Raw genomic sequence first — 24835 nt, 5'->3', positions numbered from 1 at the left:
AGTGAGTCTGCCCTCCATTGCCTCTACTTCTGTGGTGTCATGAACCATGCTTAGCATCTTCCTTCACACCCTTGGGCCTCTGCAAGGGGAGGCGCTGCCATCCCGGGATACACAGTCCCACTCCAAGTCCCCAGGCCCTGAAGGGCAGCCCAGAGGTATGTTGTTTGGGGCTCCCAGCCCCTCTGGGAGGGCTGAGAGGCAGCAACATCCTAGGAATTGCCCTGGTCTAGCATGAGGGACTCAGGGCTGGGGTAATGGGCTGTCCACAGGGCAGAGGTCACTTGCTGGTGGGAAGAAGGGCTGGGGCGGGGGGCACACACACAGAGGCCAGAACTGGGCTGGGTTCCCCAAGAAGCCAGCACATTTATTGATGCTTTTTCAGGTCTTGCAGACTTGGTCTCACTTCTTGTGAGGGAAGGAGGCCCAGCCAAGACAGTACAGGCTGTAGAGAGTGCCTAGGGAAGGAGTGTGGGGAATATACAATGAATCTGATCCCCTCCCTGAACCCCATCTCAGGCTTCTGAGCCCCTCTGCAGACTCCCCAGTCACCAGCCTGGATCCCAGCCCCACTTGCGTATCCAGTGGGAAATCTTGGACCCTTATCCAGACTAGGCCTCAGGCTTTCTCCCTAGACCCATCACTAGCCCAGGCCCCCTCCTGGGACAGAAGCCCAAGCCCCAGGGTGCTCTTTCCCTTTATGCCAGCCCGGAATCCCCTACCATCCCACACCTGGCAAGCTCAGGACCCAGTCCCCTCCGGAAACCCCAGCCCTGGAACCAGCCCCTCCACTCCAGCTGGAGCCCCTCTCCTCCTGCAGTTACGGCCTGAGCCCGGCATTGCACTCACCCCCCAGACACAGGGTCATGGTCACTCGGTACAGGATGTTGTCGGTCGCACCGCCCTTCAAGTGCACGGGGAGGTCATTGTCCTCCTGGATGTTGGAGCATGCGATGAGAAAGGGGCGCTGCCTGCTCCGTAGATGAAAAGCTCCCGCCACCCCCAACTTCTCTTCAGGTGCCAGCCATTGGCCGGGGGTCTTCCCCTCGCCCCGCCTACCTGGAAGAGTTTCTGTTTCTCAGGCACTCGGTTCTCAAAGCGTTTCCGGGCGGTAGAGCTAAAGGAGCGTACCAGTGCCTGGGAGACCTGTGGGGAGGGGGTGAATGGGTATTGGAGGCACTTGGAGGGGCGTCCCGTAGGGGGTTCCGCTGAGGGGTGGGTATCGGACTCTCCGAGGCTCTGATTTGGGGATAGTCCCGTCCCTTGGGAGCGTCTCAAAGGCGAGGTTCCGAAAAGTCAGCACGAGTTGGGGAACTCAGAACCTGGGAACGTCAGAACTTGATAGGGGGCACCTAGGGGGTTTCCCGGCTGTCTAAAAAGTCCGGAGGGGAAGAGGTGTTAAGTTCCCAGTGCCTAGATCCCAAGGTGTTCAGGGACCCCTGAATGAGGGGAGTAAGTTCAAACCCAAGGCTTTGGGCCAAGTTAACAGTCCCCGGCTGTCTCAAACTCTTGGATTGGGAGCCGGGAGGAGGGTTCCTAGGCTTTTTAGGACGGAGTCCCGAGCCTTGAAGATCCCAGGATGTTTGGGGAGTCTGGTATGGGGGAGAGGGCTTCCGGGTTGGGGGCCACAGCCCGACCCATGGGGGCCCTCACCCGCAGGGCCCTCATCCTGAGTCCTCCTCTTCGGCCTGAGTCACCTCCCCTCTCCGCCCAAGGACAGACGGTGCCCTCCCCTCCCGGGGAATCCCAGGCCACGCCCTCAGCGGGCCTCACGGCTGCGCTGTCCCGGCGGCGCGCTCGGGTTCGTCCAATAGGCCGGCGGAGACGACGCTGCAACCCCTTCCCCGCGCCCCCGCACCCCCGCGCCCCCGCGCCCCCGCGCCAAATGGTTAGAGCACCCATCTGTTAACTCACCTTGGAATTCTATTGGTCCAAGTGGAGAGGCAAGCGGTCCCAGAGAATAAATTTTCGAGTTGTTCCCGAAGAGGCATCTGCCTGGGGTAAGTGCAATTCCTCAGTCAGGCCCTTCGGGTCTCTCCCTACCCGGTTGGTTTTGGAGAGCTCAGATAAACTGGGGTTCGAACTCCTTGTTCTGTCCACATAGACTGGGTGATTGCATCTCTGAGCCTTAAGTTTCCTGTCTGTAACGGGACTAAGGCAGGATCTTCCTCAGAGTTTCGTTGAAAGCATTAAATGAGCTCATGTGAGAGTATGACCGAGCTAACAGTTATTTCGCAGGGGGAAAAAAGCCCTTATTTCTACCACGGTAAGTTTCATATATCAAATATTTTTATATTTAGTTAATTTTCATTTTATCATGGAAAACTTGAGAGAAAAGCAGAAAAGTATCATGGACCTCCATCTTGGACCCATCACCTGCTTCAATAATTGTCATCCTTATCATGTTTTTCATGTATCTCCCCTACTCAGCTCTTTTTCTTAATTGGTGTATTTTAAAGCAAATTCCAACATCATATGTCATATTTAAATATATATCTCTAACAGATAAGGACTTTAAAAGGAAAAACCTAACAACCCAAAATTTATGGATTGAATCTTGGGTTAGAAAAAAATCATTTAAAAGTTTTCTTCTTTTGGTTTGTGGTACAACGGGCAAATTTAAAAATCTGTAGATTAGACAGTAACAGTCAACAGTGTTAATTTCTTGGTTTTGATGATTGTACAGTGGTTTTGTAACAGAATGTCCTTGTTTTTAGGAAATACATGCTGAAGTATTTGGGAGTAAAAAGGGTATCCTATCCTGTAACTTCCCCTAAAATGGTTAAGAAAAAATGATATATCTATATCCATATCTATCTAATTCTAAATGATTCTTGTGTACAGTAGAGTTGAGCTGTCTCAACCCTGTCAACTGTAACTGTCACACACTGATGGTAAAAATGCAAACTGGTGCAGCCACTGTGGCAATCTGGGTCCAGTCAGGGGATAGAAATCACCCAATAGGTTAAACAGGGAGTTAAGAACAAGAATTATTGACTATGATAAAAGAGCAACTATAAGATATAAGGAAACCCTATATGGTACCCTAGAGTCGAGGGAGGGTACCCAAGGAAGGAGAGAGCTGAAAGGGTTTAGACCTTGTTGGGGAAGGTATGGTTTGACCACTGGATCACAGAGAAGTTTGCTAGTTTAGCCAGGTCTGAAGTTGCTGGACAAATTACTGGAGAGCAGTCAGGGAGCAGGCAGTTAGCCACTGATGGTCATGCAGTGGACATCTGGGTGCCAGCAAGGGCAGAGGCCTTTAGGGCAGGTCATGGAGGGTGTTTGCAGAAGGAATGACTGCTTGCTATCGGACTCTCTGGACACAGGTGGCTGGGTGCAGGCCACAAAGGGCTTGCCAAGGGAATTCAGCAGGTGACATCCTGCAGGGGGCACAGGGGCTTCTGAGGGAGCCCAGGAAGGTGGCTGTGTGCAGCTTGGGGGGCTTGTCGAGGGAGTCTGGGTAGGTGGCCCTGGAAAGATTATTGGCAAGCTGAGGTGGGGGCAGGTTCTGTGGGAAGTCCTCACACTCACCCCACTGACACTGCACCCCTGCCGGCCCTGGAACTTGGAAGAAGCCTCTTTCTCCTGCAGTGGTCACTCCAGTGCCCTCCACTGAGAAAGCTTAACAATGTACTGCCTTTAAAAGAGACATACCTAAAAGAGTTCTCTTGTTTATCACAGAACCCATATTGAAGGGAGCATTTGGAGCTGAGAGGCAACAGATGATGGACACAGTCCACCTCGTTGACTACTCAGCTCCCATCTGCACCCGTCTACACACATTTGGACCCCCTTAAAATAACAAAAAAAACTTTCTATTTTTACCTAGCCTTCTTACAAGTGAAGAAGTTTTACTTTTTCCCGGAATGAGAAGACTCAGAGTCCCAACAGCCATTGTGTCCATCACAGTCTGTATTATACTCATAGGAGTATTGTATTACTTCTCAGATTTAGTCAGTCTCACTGAATATTCCATTACCTAAAGACTAAATTGTAACGTTAACCTCCAGTATAGTAACTCATGTATAAAAGTGAAAAAAACAAAGGAAAGAGAAAGAAGAGAATGGTTGATATATACAAATAAACCCCTGCAGGTAACAAGTGTAGAGGAAATATGCAGTCTTTTTTTCTGTGATTGGTCAGGAGGTCAGAGTTGATATCTGAGGCTTCCTTCTTTAAACACCCTTTCCTTTGTTCCCTCGCCCTCAGCCATCACTTGAACTGCTCTAAGTTCTTTACCTGATAGAGCTGACTCACTCCTTCGTTCTCAAAGGGTTCAAATCCTCAGGCATCCTGCTTTTTCTCAGTTGTTGTAGTTTTACATTAACCTTTACTCTTGAGCGTGGAAGTATCACCGGCAAAGACCACTGGAGTCTGTGGGGAAAATAAGATGGAATCTAGGTGATAACAGTGTAATCTCTTCTTTTGTGCTTAGTTGAGTTTTACCAGCCTATAGAGGGCCGTGTGCAGAGGCGGTGAGCAGCTGGCCAGAGCCCTACTCGCAAGGGCTCCGCCCTTCCTCCCTCCGCAGAGGAGGTCCCAATAAAGCAACCCTGCCAACAGCCTGTCGTGGGGAGAGTGTGTACTCCAGAGCGTGAGCTCACACCTCTCCACTCTGATCAAAGAATAAAACTTTCCCTTGCTTCAGAACCAACCTCAGCTTTGATCTGTTGGTGCCAGTGACATCAGGCAGAAAGACCCTTGTTGGGGCTCGACTGGAAAGGATCAGTAACAAATTTTGGCGACCCAGATGGAATGGACCGTGGCCTTTTCGCTCGCATCTCTCCACCAGGCTCCAGGCCTGCCCCAGCTCCAGCAGGCTGATGGCAGAGGCTTTGGGAGGTTAGCGTGAGGATGATTGACCCTGGGTTTGGAGTACATTCTGACGAGGTGGAGCGGCAGCAGCCTTTGGCTGAATTCAGCGCAACTCTGCCCAGCAGCCCAATACCCGGGTGTGCTGTACACGCAGCCCCCAGCGTAATCCAGACTGTGCCCCCTCGAGGGGTCATACTGTGGCATCACTGGGGATCAGAGACTGAAAATCATGCGTGTCTGCCCGCTGCCTCTGACTGGACTTTCCACAGTATTGGATGTCCGGGCAAGGCGAGGACCTGTGAAGGAGAGGGCGCCACGGCAGTCTTGCCCACTGTCTCCCCGAGCTATTGGGTATAATAGTGAGGGGGGCCATTCCCACTCACTTCTTCCCTTTGATTCATAAATTCCAGCTCTGGGAAGAACAGCATCATACTGTGATCTCTGATTCAAAGCATGCAGTGCATCCTGTAAGACGGAATCCCACCCTCTCAGGGTGGTGCTTCCCAGCTGGCACTGTAGACGCTGGAACTGAGTCATTAATAAGCCATTGTACCTTTCATTTGCATCTGGATGATGAGGTACATGGGAAGACCAGTTTGTTCTGTGGTCCTGGGCCTATTGCTGCACTTCCTTCACTTTGAAATGAGGCTTAATCTGACCTGATGCTGTGAAGAATGCCATGATCGTGGATCAGCATTCTTTGAGTCCACATGTGGTGACAGTAGCAAAAGCATTACTGGCAGGGAAAGTCCTTATCCTGAATATCTGTCGATTCCAGCAAGGACCCATCTCTTCCCCTCTCATAATGGAGGAAGTCCAATGTAATCATCTTGCCACCAGGTAGCAGGCTGATTCTCCAGGGAATGGTGACATTTGGGACTCAATATTGGTCTCTGCTGTTGGAAGATCAGGCACTGGACAGTAGTGGTAGTGACAAAGATTCTTTTCTGGACTAAACCTGAGTCTGACTCCTCCGAGCCCTCTGCCTGGCTAAGGATGACCTTGGACTTCTGTCTCCATCCTTATAGAATCCAGTTGTAGCAAGAATCCTGCTAAGTCAGTATAGCCAAAATCTCCCACCCTTGATATCTGCTCATCCTTGACATCTGTCCAAATTCCTTACCCACCCTGGCCCCGCGCAACCATATACCCCCACATAATACCTGATCACCCTGACCTGCCTTCAGCCAGAATCCCATTAGATCAGTTTAGCAACAAATTACTCTTACCCTCTTGTTAATTTTCCGTCCCCTGTTCCTTGTCTCTAACTCCCACTTTCCCTTGTTGTGTTCAAGAGTTGAGCCCAATCCCTCTCCACTCCTGCAAAAAACACTCCGTGTAGTACTCCCTATTCCTGTTGTGATTGTCCTGAATAAAGTCTGCCTGACCATTTTAACAAGTGTCAGGACAGTTCTTTCTTTAACAGTAGCCAGGCCAGCCTTGGTGATGGGATGTCCTTGTTGACCTCATCCCTGCCACCATGGCTGTTTTGTTTGTGGACCCATTGAGCAAGTATTGGGGTGGTTTGGGAAAGAGGCTGACTGTCATCCACGGAAGTGTCATTTTGTCTGCCTGATTCTAAAGAATCATCTCTGCAGTGGATTCCTTTCAGTGGGCATTCACACAAGACACGATCTGCATGTTCTGAGAAGTTCATTCACATACTTCCTCCCTAAATTTCCTTGTCACTAGTCTTTCACACTTGGCTCTTCCAAGCCCTTCACCGTCTGCCCACACCATAAACTAGTACAGATCCATACTCCTGGCCACCTCTCACTCCAGACATAGTGGACAACCAGATGCACTGCTTCAAGTTTTGACCGCTGTCCTTCAGGTTCATCCCTGAGAGGCTATAATGCCGCAGCTGTCCACTTTTGCCTGGTACCCGCGTACTGTGCAGACTGTCTGTAAACTAGGTTCAAGTTTGTGCTTCCTCAGTTGATCATAAGGGACACGCCAGAGGACAACAGACTTGGATTCAGGGAGAGGAGGAAATGCAACAGGAGTTAGTGTTGAAGGAGTCTGACCTGGAGGTAGAGCAGCGTGTACTGCAGCCTGAACTGCCTCCATAACCGTCTCTTGTTCTGGTCCTCATTCAACGCCAACCACCTTATGGGTGACTCTGAAGATGGGTCAAAGTAACACACTTAATTGAGGTATGTGTTGCCTCCAAAGAAAAAAAAATCAAACAAAAATGAAACAATACGCTGTATGCCAGAAATGGACACATTGTAACTGACTATTATTCAATTTTTAACCCCCACCAAAAAGACAAACAAACAAACAAACCCGCAAAACCCTACCAAGCACTGTGCTTCTTTTTTTGTGGCAGGTGGTGCAAGTTGCAGCAACTTGTCCTTCACCTCATAAGGGATATCTTTATATGCTTTAGAGCGCTGAACCACCAAGACTTCACTGAAGGGGGATCCCTGAATTTCAGTGGTGTTTTTTCCCCCATTCTCTCATTCATAGAGTATATGCCTTACTGAAGCATCTAAAGTACTTGCTACTTTCTGCTCATCAGGACTAATCAGCATAATGTCTTTCTTATAATGGACCATTCTGATGGTTTGCGGAATGTCAAGATAATTGAGATCTTGGCAGGACAATATTATGGCAAAGAGCAGGAGAATTCATGCAGCCCCAAGGCAGCACAGTGAAGGTATATTGCTGGGCCTGTCAGGTAAAAGTAAACTTCTTCTGGTGATCCTTGAAATTGGTATGGATCAAAAGGCACTAGCCAGGTCCGTATCTGCATACCAAGTACCAGTCTGTTGATTTGCTCCAGCAAAGTTACTACCTCGGGAACAGCAGCTGCAGTTGGAGTAACCACCTGATTAAGTTTACGGTACCGCACAGTCATTCTCCAAGATATTATTTTTGATACATTTTGAAATAAATTGCAGATACCAGTTTCCTTCCCCAAATACTTTATTAACTAGACAGCATCATTAACTTGACCTTCAGGATGTGTGAAGCCATGGAAATGAGGACTATCCTATGTGGCTGAAAGGAGTGTTAATTAGAACCAACCTTTCTAACAAGGAATTGCCAATTTATCAAATAGCTATATAAAAATAAACACAGGCCTGTAGGCCAACAATCAGCTGTAGCTGCAGAGTCAACTGCCCTTTTAAATGGGGGTGGCAGATTGGGAAACGACCCCGATGTCCTTTTGCAATATGATTTTGCAGCTCATCCCAATTTTGCGATCCCTTGAACCCGAGCTTGGCCGTATAACTTGCCCTGGCCAAAAACAATCACACATTATCCATTCTGACACTAATGGGGTATAAAAAAAAGATGTTTATGCATTGAGACTTGCCCTCTTGTGCTGATATTCTTGGGAACTCTGGGACCAACAACATGTGAAAAAGCCCAGGCTAGCCTGCTGGGTGACAAGTGGCGCCAGGCCCAGCACTCCCCACTGCTCTAGCTGAGATCAAGCCAATCACTAGACAGGAGTGAGGGCATCCTAGACCACCAAGCCCCAGCTGAGTCAGGTCAGAATTGCCCAACCAACCTGTAGAATCCTGAGAAATAGTAGATATGTATTATTTAAAGTCCCTAAGTTTTGGGTGGCTTGTTATCCAACAGAAACTAATTGACATAAGGACATGGGGACATGACACTCCACTTCACCAAAGCCCCCACCAACCCCTAATATTTCAGATCTATTTCACTCATTTATATTCCCTGCCTTGTAGGCATTTGATTGCACCACTCATGGAATAGGAAGCACGCGCCCAACTTCAGCATTGCTCCCTACTCTCCCGTCCCTCATTTCTGAGGAGGAATCCTGGGTCTGTCACTTCTGTGCACTTCCCGGCCTCTGCAGCACCTTGACCCTGGTCCAGACCACCTGATCTTCTCCAGGTTCATTGAACCAGTCTCCTTTCTGGTCTCCCTGCCGAGATCTGTACCATTATCTAGCAATCAGCTGTGACTCAAGAGGGTAATAAAACTTACTTCAACAAGAGGGCAATGGTTATGGCCCAGGCAATGTGCCTAGATTAAGCCCCAAGGTACCAGGAAGTCTGGAACAGTATCTACCTGTTAAAGACAGTGACGCCCCAGACCTGAGAGGCATCTCTAGGTCCTAAAAGCTAGGATGCCTGAGGCTATTGGGCTGCTGGAGAGATTTTGTTTATATATGGAAGAGCTGGTATAAGGAGGACTTTCATGAGGGAGGTGGGACAGTTGCCTCCTCCTTTTCAAGCAGAGAAAAATGATCTTTCTTTATTTCTTGCTATGGGGCTGCCAGCTCCTAGCATAGACCAGTTGACCTGATCTCATCACATCACACTAAGGAAGGACTAGGGCGAAGGTGGACTTAGTATTTACCTCGAGGCATTTCACAAGAAATCTGTCTCTGATCCATTACACCTCATGTCCCCCTTCACGATGAAGTAAATGAAGGTGAATATTAATAACCTAACCATGTGATTCAGTCACATTCCACGCTGTCGGCTTCTTTCTGTCCTGAAGCCATCAAGTTCTGCTTATTTATCATTTCTGCTCCCCTATGAGGTTGGCTTGCCATGATCTCTTTAGTGACCCTTATGGCATGATCGTTATTTTTTTTTAATTTTATTTTAAAAAACTTTGGGCGGAGGAGGTAATTATGTTTGTTTATTGATTTATTTCTTAATGGAGGCACTGGGGATTGAACCCAGGACGTTGTGCATGCTAAGCAGGCACTCTACCACTGAGCTACCCCTCCCACTTGGCACAATCTTTACATTTCAGATGATAATAGCTTATTGACCAACTTTTCTATAGCTTTTGTTCAGAATGCTGAGAGAGAGAGAGAGAGAGAGAGACAGTGTGTGTGCGCATGCGCGAGCTTGATTGGTTCAGATCCTCTTTCTGTGCTTGGCCATGTCGTTGGTCTGTGTGGCACGAGTGGCCAAGTCCAGTCAGCACTGACTGAGGACTTCAGGACGACTAGGCAGCAGAAACAGTGGTGGGTAGGGGCGGGGGTGGCCAGAACCAGCAACAGATGGCTGCTTCAGGGCTGTGGCATCTCCTTTTACCTGGGTTAGGTGCCTGAGGTGAAAATAGCGTGTAGTTAAAACTTCCCATGTAAGTCCCCTGAGACAGCACCACATTGGAAGGTGAGATACCATTTTTCATTAACATCAAGAACAGTCCTTTTTCCTCCCATGTTGAAACAGATGACTGCGGCTTTGGCTAAATATTGATGTTCATTTTGGGTTTAGGGACCGTGTTGTATGAAAAATGCACTCACCTCACTCATCCAGGTAAGAGATGGGAACCAAGGAAGGAGTTGATTATACCCACATCTCGTACCTACTTGGGAGCGTGTGCTGCTGACTTTCTGGAACGAAGGGCAAGATAATTTTCTCTGTTTAAATAAATACTTTTCATGATCTCTTTTGGTTTATTGTGAATCCACAGAGCTGGCTCTGCATAAGTTAAACATGTGTGCAAAATGACTCCGCTGCATAGAAACTGCCTTTGCTTCTTCCTGTCTTACCCCACCTCCACGCTCAGTTCTCCCCCCTGGAGAACAGCATAGCTGCTCTATTTATCTGTCTGTTGTTGACTCTGGATGCCGCTGCATCCCCAGCACCCGGTACGTGGGTGGACTTGACCAGTGTTTGTTTAAGGAAATACAGTATAATCCAAATGTTCTCTAACTTGGTCCCTCCCACCCACTTAATAAAGCAGGACCTCAGTGCTTTTCCTGGATTCTAGCCATCTAGCTATTTCTGGTCATCCCCAGGAAATGACTGCACATGTGCCCAGTCACCCAGCTGACCCCCGTAATCTGCAGCGGTAAGTGTTCAGGGAAGAAAGTAGAAATCGCTTTGGAGACTGGATACCAGAAAGGTTGGAAAGGCTGAAGGAGTGCCTTCTAAGCAGGCCTGCTACCTAATGTATGGGGCTGTGTGCAAAATGAAAACGTGGGAACCCTCATTCAAATGGCATGGGACAAAAATCGCCATTAAAAATACTAAAATAGAAAGCTGATTTCTTTCTTCCATGGTTGCCCTTAACCTGTCATGGCGTTTTTAATTTACTATTCAGTGTCGTGCTCTCTAGAGCAAGGGATACCCAGGGGTGAGTATGCCCTCCCACAGTCACCTGGGGGACCTGCCCTGCAACTTTGTGTGTGCTTACAACGCTGGGCCTTGGCCTCCTCCCCTCCCACCAGCCACTGGACCAACTCGTTGTGCCCTGGCCAGAAGTGGAGAAGTCGAACAAGGCATCTCTCCTTTCCACACACGCTTGCTCCCTACAGGGTAACGCAACTTCCCTGCCAAGAAGAGTCAGGAACCTGGATCAAAGTGTGAGAGGGAAGAACAAATCTGACTCCATATTAGAGCTGTTCCTTTGTAACCCTGTGCTCTGTCTCCTATGCATTGTCAGACTGGTTCTGCACCTTTTGTAAAAGAATGTTGCCTATAGCCTGAAATTTACAGGATAGCTCATTCTCAGGGCTCTGACACTTTTCCAAAGGATTCTGACACCAAGAAGTTTGCAACAACCAAGCACAACCCCTCCCCTTTTTAGTACAAAAGGAGCCTGAATTCTGACTTGGGGAAGATGGCCTTTTAGGACATCAGTCCCCCATCTTCTCAGTTGGCTGGTTTTCCGAATAAAGTCATTATTCCTTGTCCCAACTCCTTGTCTCCAGATTTACTGGCCTGTTGTTGGGCAAGCAGAATGAGTTTGGACTAAGTACAATAGGTGGGCAGCACACTTGTCCCTGCTGGGTCACCTGCTAAATGTGCCACAGAGTGACAGCTGAGGAGGGGGTAGCTGCCACCCTGCCCTGATCTCAGAGGCCATGTGTGTGGTGGACCTTGACCCTCCCTATGCCCAGGCCCCCAGCAGGCAGAAGAATAGGCAGCTAAGTGCCTGTCTCAGGGAGAGGGAGAGTGGGGGGAGGAGAGAATGCATACAGGTCAGACTCCAAGTCCCTGGTGCCTGCTCCATTGTCCCAGCAGACTTCACTTCAAAAGCACAAATGCAAAGATAACATTATTAAGAATCTTCAGATGGCAACCGCAGAGCATTAAACCCCACACTCCTGAGGGTGGGCTCTGTGCAGCAGCACTAGCTGCATGCTCTTGCTTCTAGGCTAGTCCTGCGGGAATGACTCCCAGGACTTCTAAACACTGACTTGGGAAAGCTGTTCTGAGTCTGCCCTGCAGGGGTGGAGTTGAGAACACACCCTGCAGCACTGACCTTGGTCAGGAAGCCCTGGTCAAGAAGCTGCTGCTGCCATCCCTCAGGTCTCCTTTAGGAAGGGATTCCTCAACTTTAAGGACAAAAGGGCTCAAACTCAGGCTACAGAGCCAACTGGGGGTGTAAGCTCTTCCGCCCTTTATTGGCATAAACACTTACGGCTGTAATAGAAAGGCACCAAAATACTGTGGTTTAAAGCACATGGAACTGACATACCAACCAACGTCAGTATTTGGACCTTATTCGGATCTTGATATGAATAAACAAAAAAAAATTATGACATTTTTGAGACATTTGGAAATTTGAACAATGATTGACTTTTCCAACATTTTATTATGAAAAATTTCAAAGATACAGGAAAGGTGAAGGAATCTTTTAGTAAACACTCATGTACCCACCACCCAGATTCTATAAACATTTTGCTACATTTGCTGTATCCCATAACCAGCCACCTATGCCTCTATCAGTCCATCAATCCATACTGTCTTTTGATCCATTTCAAAGTAGATTGCAGATATCAATGTTCTTACTCCAAATACTTCAGCATGTAGCATTGACTAGACTGCTTGGAATATTTGATTATATTAAATAATTTAAAATTTTTATATATGATATTGATATTGTGGTTGTGTTCTTAAAAAAAATGAGTCCCTATATTTTAGAAATACATACCCAAATAGTTTTTGGTGGAATGGAATGGTATGAGGTCTAAGGTATGACTGCCAAATAACAAATTACCCCAAAATGTAGCAGCTTAAAACAACAATAAACATTATCTCATGGTTTCTGTAGGTCAGGAATCCGGGCATGGTTTAGCCCAGCTACACACAGCTTGGGTTAGCGGTGGGCAGGAACCCACCAGGATTTGCCTGTTGTGTGTGGGGAGGGAGACTGCTCCCAGCCAGGCAGCCTTCTAGAGTCCAGACCAAGCTTTGGTGTCACTCTGCTGCCATCTTGTGGCAGATCTCAAACCCCAGCCTCTCCTACAGGGACCTTCCCACATTCTGTTTGATGTTTTAGGACTTGCTTTTAAAAAACTTTAAACTTTCGTCCACCCAGTTACTGAATAGATCATAAATAATTCACATGGTTTAAATTTCATAAAGGTGAACAGGAAGAAGAGAATTCTTTCCCCGAGGAACCTCTGAGTTCCTTTCCGGGGAAACTATTCTATGTTATTTTATGTATGTACAAAAAACAAACAAACCAAAAACACCAAACCCCCAAATACAGCAACAACAACAAAACCACAAAAATAAACCCAGCCTTCTCTAGTCACAAAAGGATAATTTGTTCCTGAAATCAGCAAATTCATTCAACAATATTTATTGGTCCTGGTTTGAACAAACAAATATGTATGTTTTGAACAAACGAAAAAATATAAAAAATATATGACCCAATAGATAAATGTGAACACTGACTGGATATTTTATTCTATGAAGAAATTAATGGTTTTTTTTTTTAGGGGTGATATGGAGCTTGAAACGGTACACAAGCCCCCATGTCCCTGTCTTTTGAAGTAAAAGGCTTTTGCTTTAGTCTCCCAGGCCTCCCCTGAATGTCAAAGCCTGGCTCAAGAGTTAATAATTAGGAAATGTGAAGATGTAGAAACAAAGGACAGCTTTTGCGCCAGGAAACTGGTAGCAGTTTACACTGTAAATCAGCCACATAGCAGAGTCACTGAACTCCAAGTTCCCTGAAAGACACAAAGGTCTGACACACATTCCTAAGTTGTTTGTACAGAAACCAGACCCCCACCAGATGAAAACTGCCCATCACAAGCATGAAGACCCCAGATTGCTTGAAGCCAGAAGATTGATGATGCTCGAAACTTCACCTTGATGACAATCAATCCAAGAACTGAGCACAAGCTGATCGCATACTCTGCAAGCCCTTCCCTCATACTCCCTTTAAAAACTCTTCACTGAAAACCATTGGGGAGTTTGATCTTTCGAGTGCAAGTTGGCCATTCTCCTTGCTTGGTGCCCTGCAGATAAACTCAGAGCTTCCCTTCACCACAACCTGGTGCCAGTAGATTGGCTTGGTGGGGAGCAGACCTAAGTCCAGGTTCAGCAACAAGCTTAGGTTCTTCTCAGGTCTTTTCTGAGCTTGTGTTTTCCCCTGGGCACATGCAGTGACTTTCTAAATCCCCTCGTATATTGGTTTGATGTTGAATACCCTGCTCTTTAAATGTATAGCTTTTGGAAGGGGAAAAAGGGACAAAATGAAGGGAAAAAACAAAAACAAAACAAAACAGGTACTGTCACTTTAAAACTCTTGGAAGCTTCTTCAGCTCATGGGTTTGCAACAATGGTGGCCTGCTTCTGCGTCTGCATTTCCATGATCTGAAGCACTAATTGGCAATAGAAATGCAGAGCCCTGATATTTGGAGGACAAGGTCCTCATTGCCCCACTGGCTCCCTCAAGCCACTCTAAAAATGCAGGTTTGGCTGCCTGCCACGGGGCTAGGAGACAGGGGATGGGTAGCTGCTACCATAGCAACTAAGCTGAAATACACGAACATTTCCCACAGTTTGCCAGCCAAGCCTTCCTCTGGAAGCTATGAGCCTTCAAATAGACTCCAGAATTCCAGAATAGTTACAGCAGAAAGATTTTGCAAGTACAATTGTCTATGCAGTGGACTCCTGGCACTTCTGACTCTGCCATCTTCCCTGACGTCACTGGACTGTTCTGCTTTCTGTTCGTATGAATTTGATTTCTCTAGGTTCTTTATGTAAAGTGGAATCATACAATATTCATCCTTTTGTATTGACTTATTTCACTAAGCATAATGTCTTACAAGTTCATCCATGTTAAAGTATGTGTCAGAATTTCTTTCTTCCCTAAGGCTGAATAGTCCATTATACCATATTTTGTTTATCCATCCATCCATCAACAGGTCCTTTATTTTTAATTTGTGCAAAGATGAAAATACTGGGCCACACAAATAATTGGCCATAAATGTAATAATAGCAACACACTTTTCATGTATCTTGATATTATTCTTTAATATTACTTAAAATGGTGACACTTCATGCCTTTCAATTATTCTTCAATACAGATGAATCATTCTTCAATACAAACTAAACTTGTTATAATATTCATTCTCTTCATGTGGCAGCAAGTTTAACATAATTATTGAGTATGGATTTTGTAAAGCAAAATAATCTTTTATCTAAACATTTTTCTCTGATGTTTAAAATTCTCTTCTGGAAGGTAATGATTAAAGTTTGAAACAGAAATGAGATATAACAGACAGGATTTTAAACAATATTTGCTGTTTTATTTCATTCAAACCATCTTAACACTATTCTTGCCAATATATTGCAACAATGTTGATGATTACTTTTAAGTTTTGCTTATCATAATAATTTTCTCTAGAGTCCTTGAATATGTTCCTCATGTTGAAACATATAATTTCCCCTGTACTTTCAACGCAGTCTGTTAAGAATGCCCAGAGTAACAGTTAAACGTGTCAATTTTGTTTGTCAAATCAGCAGCTTTGAAAATACTTCCCAAGTGAAATTACTTTTCAAGCAGAAAAATGTGCGTCTCATTACTGAGTTCAGTTAACCTACTTAGTATTGCCCCTCAAGACAATCAACAAATTTCAGTATGACAGCTCCAATCTTCGAGCAAAATATATTATTTCAAAAATTCAGTTCTTTGATGAACTTCATTTGAGCAATTCTTGCTGCATTTTTGAACACTTTTAGTAAGAGTCAGAAGAATCTCTTTGAGTGCCAATCATATCCTCCCATGGGTACCTGGGGGTCACTCCATCCTCTGGTTACCACACAACCTGCCGTCCACAGCCACTGTTTGCTCACTCTATTCCTTAGTGCCACCCCTCGGGGCCCTGCATGGCATTCTGTGTCCTCCTCTGGGGCTATGAGTATGTTTGATCAATAAACATGCTATTGAATTTCATCTGTTCATTATTGGGAGCAATCAAAACAGATCATTCCTCAGGTGACGAACCTAGAGGAGCTGAGGTTCTGGCTGAGGGTGGTGGAAATACAGAATGGGCTGTGGAAGAAATCAATTGCAGCCTTGTGATCAGTTACAAAAGTGAGGATTGTAGTGGCTTTGCTATTTTCTATTTCCCTATTATATGTGTGTATTTATTTGTTTATGTTAATATTTTCTTCTCTTTCCTTTTTTTTTTTTCTGCAAAAGCTTTATTGTTCTAGTTGGTCCGAGGCTTGGGAGAGGGCTCCAGGATGGTTAAAAAGCGGCCTGGTGACTGCAGAGAGAGGCTTCAGGCAGAAGCCCTGACACCAGAGGGGCTCCACAAAGGCCGCGGGGTTGCAGAGGCTCCTGGCCGTGCTTGAGGGTGAGCCTTTGGGAGAGATGCTCACCCAGCCCAGCCTGGAAACCAGAAAGCCTGCGGAGGTGAGTCAGGTGGTCGCCCTTCTTCTTGATGAGTTTCACCTGCTCATCCAGGAAGTGGCCCTCCCGGAAGTCACAGAGGTGTGGGTCTGCGTGGGCAGAACCTAGGGCATGCAGATCCAAAAGGGCCTGGTTCAGGTTCTTCTCCAGGACAATGACAGCTTCCATAGCGTCCTGGTTTTTACCCCATTCATCTTGGGATGGCTTCTGCACGTCCTGGAAGAGAGTGTGGCTGACGTGCTGGTTTTGCATTTTCAAGCGCCCTTGCACTTCTCCTCGGCCGGTTCACAGAAGTGGCCCACGCACTCCAGAGCCACATCATTGCGGCCGAAATAGACACCCAGAGAGAGGTAGGTGTGGGAGGCCTGCAGAGAGATGCATGTTGACCAGCTGGTTGACGGTGGATTTCACCGTGGTGGAATAATTCTGACGAATCTGGGAGCTCATGGTTGATGGGTAATAAGAAGTTAAGCTCTAAAAATGGTGTTGGCTGGTCCCGGAGGCCGAGGACAGCAGAGTGGCTGGTTGTGAAGGTTGCGACTGGAAAAAACGGCTGAGCAAGTGGCATTCCTGGGTCTATTTGTCCAAACACTATTGAAGCAAGAGACAGATCTGCAGGACCGCTGATCGCACTGCCTCCTTCATTCATTTTTATTTTATAAGCAAGTTGTTGGAACTTAATTTACAATTGGGCCTTAGAGTAGCATTCTGTCAGACTTTGACAGAATTTGAGGAGTAGTGAATATAGCCAGTGATGGATACAGTGACTCTTGGGTCCATGCATCTCCTCATTTGGAGAGAGTGATAATTTCTTCATTTGGAAGGAGGACAGCTATAGCTTGTTAGAGACAAGAAGTTCTTGCTGCTGTTGGATAGGGGTTCGCACGTGTGCAGAGGGTGCATATCGATGTTAATTAGTCTAAGGGGTCGATTGTGCTGATTGTTGATTTATTGCCTTTTAGCTCTAAATTTGCCCTTTTGTCTGCTCTGTGAAAGTGAATATGGGCCCACTGAAAAACTGTTTTTCCTTTGCCAGCTGGTGTGTTGATAAGCTTCACCCGTAGAGGTTGATGGAGAGAGACTGCAGGGTGAAAAAGGGTTTGTGTCCTGGTTCTAGTGTGTTCAATTGTCAGGCTCCTACAGCGTGCTTGGCTTCCCTAGTGCCCAGCTCCTGCAGTGTGGGCAGTTTCTCTAGCACCAGGTTCTGACAGCGTTCCCAGCTTCTCCAGCACCCGGGTTCTGTACCACAGGGCATGTCCGCCAAGCAACACCTGGTGGCCAGCAGCTTTCCTTAGTATGGCCCTTGGGTGGTTTTATAGCAGAGTGCCCAGGTGAGACACTTCCCCTCAAACAGCTTTCCTTGACACACTGGAGGTGGATTTCCAACAAGTTCCAAAGGGCAGATTTCCAGCAAGATCCACCAGCACTTCTCTGCCATTCGGTGAGCTATGCCATGTCCTCTCCAACAACATCTGGACCTCAGCCCTGGGAGGGCCTCTTCCTGGAGTGTTCTGTATCAGGCCTAGGTGAGCTGTGGAACCTGGATGGCCCCACAGAGTTTTCCAAGTTGGGACAATGGGTCTGGAATCCCCAGCATCAACTAGTAATTGGATATAGGCATGCCTTGTTTCATTGTGCTTCACTTTATGGAGCTTTGTAGCTATTGTGGTTTTTACAAATGAAAGGTTTATGGCAACCCTGTGTTGTCAGATGAAGCTTAGCACTTTTCAGCAATAAAGTATTTTAAAATTAAGATATGTACTTAAAAACAAGATATAGTGCTATTACACACTTAATAGACTGCAGTATAAATGTAACTTTCATATGCACTGGGAAACTAAGAATGTGTGTGACTCACTTTATTGCAGTATTCACTTTACTGTGGTGGTCTGGAACCGAACTCACAGTGTCTGATGTATGCATGTATAAGCGATCTCTGGGAAGGGGATATTACACGGAAATCTTTCTTTAGCTGAGAGCATTCACTGAGAGGAACCCGGTTGCAAAGCATCGCTAGCCAATGCTCCAGGCAGATGAAGGACTGAGTGCTTTGGTCCTGAAACAGTGACCTGGGCAGCATATTACAGCATCCTCTGGACATATCAACAGGTGGTTGCTGTCTGTTCATGTATCTTTAATGAAAATTTTTTGCAATAATATAATTACAGAGAAATATACCAGGGCATGACATTTTCACTGAATTTTATACATTTGATAAAACCATTAAACTAATATTCATTATAAAGTCTTGCATTGATTTCCTTTTATAATGTGGCTCCAAGAAGTCTGCTGAATCAATCATGTCTCTCAGTATTTCCATCATTTATGCCTCCACAAGCAGTGGAACTTGAACACATCTCTTCATGTCATCATTCTTTTTCTTCTAATAATAAACCCATCCATTCTAAGGACAATTAATATTAGTTCAAATAAGATGCACATCTGGATTTTTTAAAAGTCTCATTTGATAACCTCCTTTCCAAAAAATGCTCTGAAAGTTTGTAACTGAAATTCAGTTGAACACTTACTTTGCTAGCAGTAGATAAAATTCTCTTGAATTTCATTTCATAACTAAGTGGAAGTGCCAGTATGAAATTAAACTCAGAACTTTGACTAAAGGGGCAGACTTTTCTGAAAATTTCCAAAAAGCCTTTTAGTAGTCACCATTCCTTCCTTCCTTTCCTCCTCATACCCAGAGACAGTTGTGAACCTTGTGGTCAAAAATAAGATGATAAACAAGTGTATAGTGCCAAGAGCATCCAATGAGAGAGAGAATCATCTTTTTAAAAATGGTCCCAGTGTTTTGTAAACTAGGTTTATATTTCTGATAATGTATGCTTTTAAAGCCTTTCTGATGCTTTTCCAAGATAATGTTACTATTTCCTAAAGGCAAGATTTCTACTTTTACTTATGCATTTTGGAGAGTGAAAATTTGATTCCTTTCAGCTTTTTCTTTGTTTTCTTATTCTGTATTTTGAAAACATATCGAATGTACCTAACTTTACACTAGCATTTGTGAGCATATAAATAGGACTTAAGACATATTTTTCAAGTTTGCTTCCCAAGACTATCCCAAAAACAATATATCATTTTGTTATCTCTTGATAACATAATTATTATTTACATATTATTAAACATCACAGCCTACTATTATAGAAATCATAATATAATGTATAATATATAAAATATACTTTTATAATGTATTGTTTTTAGTATATAATATTTTATTTTTATAATATAGTTACTTATTAAGGAATAACTTCCTGAAATTTTGTCCAAACAAATATCCTTCAAATTTTGGCTGTTGTATCAGTTTTCTGCTACCAGATTGGCTTAAAGCAATGCAAATTTATTCTCTAGTTATGGAGATAAAAGTCCAAAGTCAGTTTCACTGGGCAAAAGTTAAGATGTTGGCAGGGCTGGTTCTGGAAGGGGTAGTCCTTTTCCTTGTCTTTTCCAGCATTCAGAGGCCTCCTGCATTCCTTCGCTTGTGACCTCTTCTTGAACCACTCCAGCCTCTTGCTTGCATTGTCACATCTCCTAATACTCACTCTGATGTCCTGACTCCTTTTTTTAAGAGCCCTTGTGATTACAGTGGGCCCACCTCGATAATCCAGGACAATCTCCCCATCTCAACACCCTTCCCTTAATCCTATCTGCAAAGTCCCTTTTGCCATATAAGATTCTAGGGATTAAGATGTGGTCATCTTTGGGAAGCCATGGTTCAGCCTAACAGCCAGCTGCTTTGGTTTGGTCCTGTCTGTAACCCTGTGGTTGAGCATGACTGAAAATGGAGGCCTGGCACAGGGACTGGCCCGGCAAGTGCTTAAATGGTGCTAGCCTTGAGGACTGTTCTGGCTTTAAATCACTTCAGTTTTGCTTTTTCCCACTGCCTGTTAATATTCTGACTATCTTTTGGAGGTATCTTACTGGGCTTGCTAAGAATCCCAATGTGGATTCAGATCCTGGTCCTGCTGCTTGCTTAGCTTTAACCACCCCATGTCTGTTTCTTCCTTTGTAAAATGGGGCTGTTACACATCCCCCGGCAATGTGGGCATGAAGGGAAGAGGGAGCTGATTTTACTCCATAATAATTAGCACTTAGTCATTATAAATGGTAACAATACCAGTTCATTAATTAATAAAGAAAAAACATGTGTAAGTATGAATGTATCTAAATAAATTATCAAATACTTGGTAATGATAGTAAATAGTAATCACTGTAACTGCAACCTCCCTCCCCTTCCTGATCTTTACCCTGATCTTTTTGCACCTTAATGCACAACACCTTCCAACACGCTACAAAATGTATTCCTTATGGTGGTCCTTCTTCCCCCATTGGGATACAGCCTCCATGAAGGTGGGGCTTTTTGTTTGTTTTCACTGCTGTATCCCCAGTGCCTAGAAGAGTGCCTGGCATATAGTAGGTGCTCAATAAATATTGGTTTAAAATTTTTTAAAAATTTTTTTGGGGGAGAGAGGGAGGTAATTAAGTCTATTTATTTACTTATTTTAGATAAGGGATTGAACCCAGGATCTCGTGCATGCTAAGCATGTGCTCTACCATTTGAGCTATACCCTCCCCCCTCAATAAATATTGTTGAACTGAATTGCAGTAAAAGTGAATGTCCTCAACCTTCACTATGGCCCAGGCATGTTCAAAGCATTGATCATTTATCTCCTCACGTGAAAATTACCATCTAGGTACAAATTATGAAACCGGTTCAAGGCCACTAGGCAAGTAACGCTGCAGTACTTGAATCTGAACTCAGGAATTCTGGCTGCAGGACCCGTCACCCTAAAGTACCTCTTTGTGGTACTCAGGAAAGGGGTGTGTGTTCCAGAAATGTCCTAGCAGTAGAAGCAAAAGAGATTTCGTAATCATCAGGGAGAGGGAGGCCGAGGATGGTTCCTGAGTGTCTGGCTTGGGGAACCAGGTGGGCAATGGGGGGGCCATTCGCTGAAAGGACCGAGTTAGAGGAACTTACTTATGACTAGGAATGGCTCAGTTGTTTAGGTATGTCTGCAGTTATTTCTGTAACTTATGAAACTTTTGAGTTGTTATGTAATATCAAACTTTCCTTTCTGGTTTTAGGCTTATTATGTACTGGAAACTCTGCCAGTTTCTTCAGTTTTAAGCTTTCATGGTAACTTCCTGAAGTACTATCTTGAGCCCCAAATTGAAGCTTAGGGATGCTAGGTTATCATCATCTAGCTAGTGATAGAGTCCAGACCCAATTCTAAAGCTAATATTTTCAATATGGAAGATAAGGTACCAGAAGTCATAGTTGACAGCCTATTTCTGACGGGGAAGACTAGGGAGACTGTGACATCATTAGATAAGACGTATTAGAAACATGGAAGAAAAAGAGGATCTGGGGGCTATAAGGTGAGGGTAGTGAAATGATAGACCTGGTTTTAGATACTACATTTGAGATGCCTGTGGGATTTCTAGCTGGAGTCGTGAAGCAACGTGGTCCATCATTAATGTTGCTTACGAATCTAACAAAGATGAAATATCAAACTTTATTTCCAAAATTAAAATATATGAAGTCTTTGGAATGACGTATGAAATTCTTCTTTAGCCAGGGTTTAAGGCATGGTGACCTCTAAGTGTGGAATTTCACATCTATATCTTTTTTTTTATTATTTTTTTGTGAAAGGAAGGTTCTCCACTTACATCTTCTCCTCATAAAAATACTCTATCATTAACCTAATTTATTAACTCAGTCATCCAACAAATACCTGACTGCCTCCTACAAGCAAAGAAACAGATACAATTCTCAACACATCAAAGATTAAGAATTATACTAAAAGTTGTACCAAGTTAGTCAATATTTTTTAATACAAACAAAAAAACCCCTTCACATTCCACAATTGTGTCTGAAATTTTTTCTTTTTTGAAAAGAAAAGAGAGAACTTTGGAAAAGAATGTTGTTTCTAGGAAAACCTTTTCCTAAATTCCTAATTCTCCGAATACATATGAAACAACGTTCTCTGCCAACACAATGAGAATCAGCTTAAACTGGATTTGGTAGAAAATTTTATTGTTCTCCCTACTAATGGCTCAGGATTATAAATTCTTACTGATATTTTTAAGTCCCATTAAGAAATAATTCCTGAAAGGGGGTGGGAAGAGATACATTGGGAGTTTGAGACTTGCAGATACTAAAAACTATATATAAAATAGATTAAAAAGTTTATTCTGTATAGCACAGGGAACTATATTTAGTATCTTGTAGTAACCTATAATGAAACAGAATATGAAAATGAATATATGTATGCACATGTATGTCTGAAACATGCTGTACACCAAAAACTGACACAACATTGTAAACTGACTATAGTTCCATAACAAAGAAAAAAAGATAATTAATGAAATATTTTCAGATGTCATCATATAACATCTGAGTTCAACTTTGGAAAGAATCCAGTGAAAGAATTAGTAGATGTGGCTTCAGACAAATACTACTGGCCATCAGTTGGTGGTTTTTATACAGGGTGATGAGAATGTGAGGGTTCACTGTACTATACTTAGTTTTGTGTATGTTTGAAGTTTTCCATAATAAAGACAAAACGTGTATTTTCAGAAGTAGAAGCTGGGAGGAAATATGCAAAAATGATAACATTTATGGGTAAGGTATGATAAAAGTGTTTTTCCCTCCCATTTTTCTATATTCTCTGTATTCTATTTGAGCATTTTTACTTTTTTGTAAGGCCAAAAAAAAGCTTAAAAATGATCCTTATTAATCTCTTTCATACCTTAGTTCCTAGCATTGCCACTTTCTGTGTTTGGACCATGAACTGACTGCATTTTACAGATTATCTGAAGAAACACCGACTTTTATCCTTTTCAGTCATACACTCTGAAAGTTGTACACATGGACCTTTATCCTATCCTGTCTTGCCCTTGTCTTTGAAATTAGGATTCGCCACTTAAGACACCTTGCACAAACTACTTAATCTCTTTGACTCTCAATTCCTTTATCTTAAAGTAGAAAAATAAGCCAAGTCAGACATGAATGACGATGCAGGCAAGTAACAAGGCAGGGAACTAACACTTGGTGAGTTTCAGACGTTGTACTAGGAACTTTATACATATTTATTCCTTTCAAAAATAGCTCTTTTAAGTAAGAAAAATATGACTACCTCAATATTAAATGAATAAAGGATATGAACTTACAATGGACTTATTCAACTCACAATATTTATTGAGCACCTACTATATTTTAGGTACCATGCTGAAAGCAACACCAATGGTCAACAAATACGTGAACAAATCAATCAAAGGAATGCAAATGAAAACAAAAGCAACTTTTCACCCATCAGTGATGTTTTCTCAAGGTTAGATGAATGTGGTGCTTTGGGATCTCTTCTAAAGTGGGCAGACACTCAGATGCATAATCTTCCTGAAGGCACTTGAGCAATGTGTATAAAATGGCTTAAAATGTATGTTTATCTAAAAAATGTCCAACCAGGAGAATGAAGCAGTCCTAGTGACCCAACTGTGGTTTGCAAATACCATTTTGGAAAGTACCAAAATCCCAAAAGGAAAGAGGACTCCTTGGAAAATGGCTACTTCAAGGTGGGAGGTAGGAAATGAACAAGATGAGCCTGGAACATCCTGTTGTGGCAGACAGTGATCAGACTAGTGGGGTCATATCAAAAGGACACAGGAGTGGGGAGGGTATAGCTTAGTGGTAGAGCACATGCTTAGCATACACAAGGTCCTGGGTTCAATCTCTAGTAGCTCCATTAAAAAAAAAAAAAAAAAAAGAACAGAGGAGCAACTGGAAGAGGATGCCACATACTAAGCACGGAACAATTCGAGCATCAGTGAAAGTACAGCTTAAACGGACTTAAACATACTGCACATGCTTCACACACACAGTCCCCCAAGCTCACTGGTTACCATGCCAGAATGCTCGGGAACCAAGTCATTATTTTGCAAACCAATAAAGAGAAAGAAAGAAGCATTTATCCTGCTTTTCCTTATTGTAACATGGGTAACCAAAGAGTAGTTGAAAGAAGTTTTTCTTCATAAAAATATTTGTTAATAAAGGAAGAGATAATATATCATTTTGCAACCCCTAATAAACAGATTTATCAATTGAACATCAATGGCTGCTAACACCATAACAAAGGCATCTGAATAGTATGTCTCTCAGTGTTAACAACAACAACAAAGTTGATCGTGCCTGTAGATAATGACCAACTTATAAGATATACCAAGGGAAGAGGAGCAGGTTAAACTACCCGAGGGGATGCAGCCAGCAAAAACAAAGCTCTGAGAAACTCTACAAGGCAAACAAACTAGTCTCTTCAAAAAATTGCCAGTGGGGGAAAAAAAAAGGATGAAAGAGAATGCATAGATTGAGACTTAAGAAACATTAACAAGCAACTGCAATTTG

At 44.0% G+C, this 24835-nt stretch overlaps 1 protein-coding gene and 1 long non-coding RNA gene across 2 annotated transcripts; both read right to left on the bottom strand.

Moving 5' to 3' along the window:
* Positions 1-339: 339 nt before the first annotated feature.
* Positions 340-1706, bottom strand: COX7A1 (cytochrome c oxidase subunit 7A1). Its single transcript, XM_010950136.3, has 4 exons — positions 1651-1706; positions 1057-1143; positions 847-931; positions 340-455 (listed from the first exon to the last, which is right to left on the bottom strand). The coding sequence occupies exons 1-4, from the start codon at positions 1663-1665 to the stop codon at positions 400-402; spliced, it is 243 nt and encodes an 80-aa protein (XP_010948438.1). The 5' UTR covers positions 1666-1706; the 3' UTR covers positions 340-399.
* Positions 1707-1909: 203 nt separating this feature from the next.
* Positions 1910-8502, bottom strand: LOC141578733 (uncharacterized). The gene is made up of 3 exons (XR_012509397.1): positions 6843-8502; positions 4240-4374; positions 1910-1992 (listed from the first exon to the last, which is right to left on the bottom strand). It is a non-coding gene; the product is annotated as an uncharacterized LOC141578733 (long non-coding RNA).
* Between the last annotated feature and the right edge of the window lie 16333 nt (positions 8503-24835).

This window comes from Camelus bactrianus, chromosome 9 (genome assembly GCF_048773025.1).
Source record: "Camelus bactrianus isolate YW-2024 breed Bactrian camel chromosome 9, ASM4877302v1, whole genome shotgun sequence".
Classification (NCBI taxonomy): Eukaryota; Metazoa; Chordata; class Mammalia; order Artiodactyla; family Camelidae; genus Camelus; species Camelus bactrianus.
The sequence above is the reverse complement of the archived record's forward strand: the minus strand, read 5'-3'. Positions and strand labels throughout refer to the sequence as shown.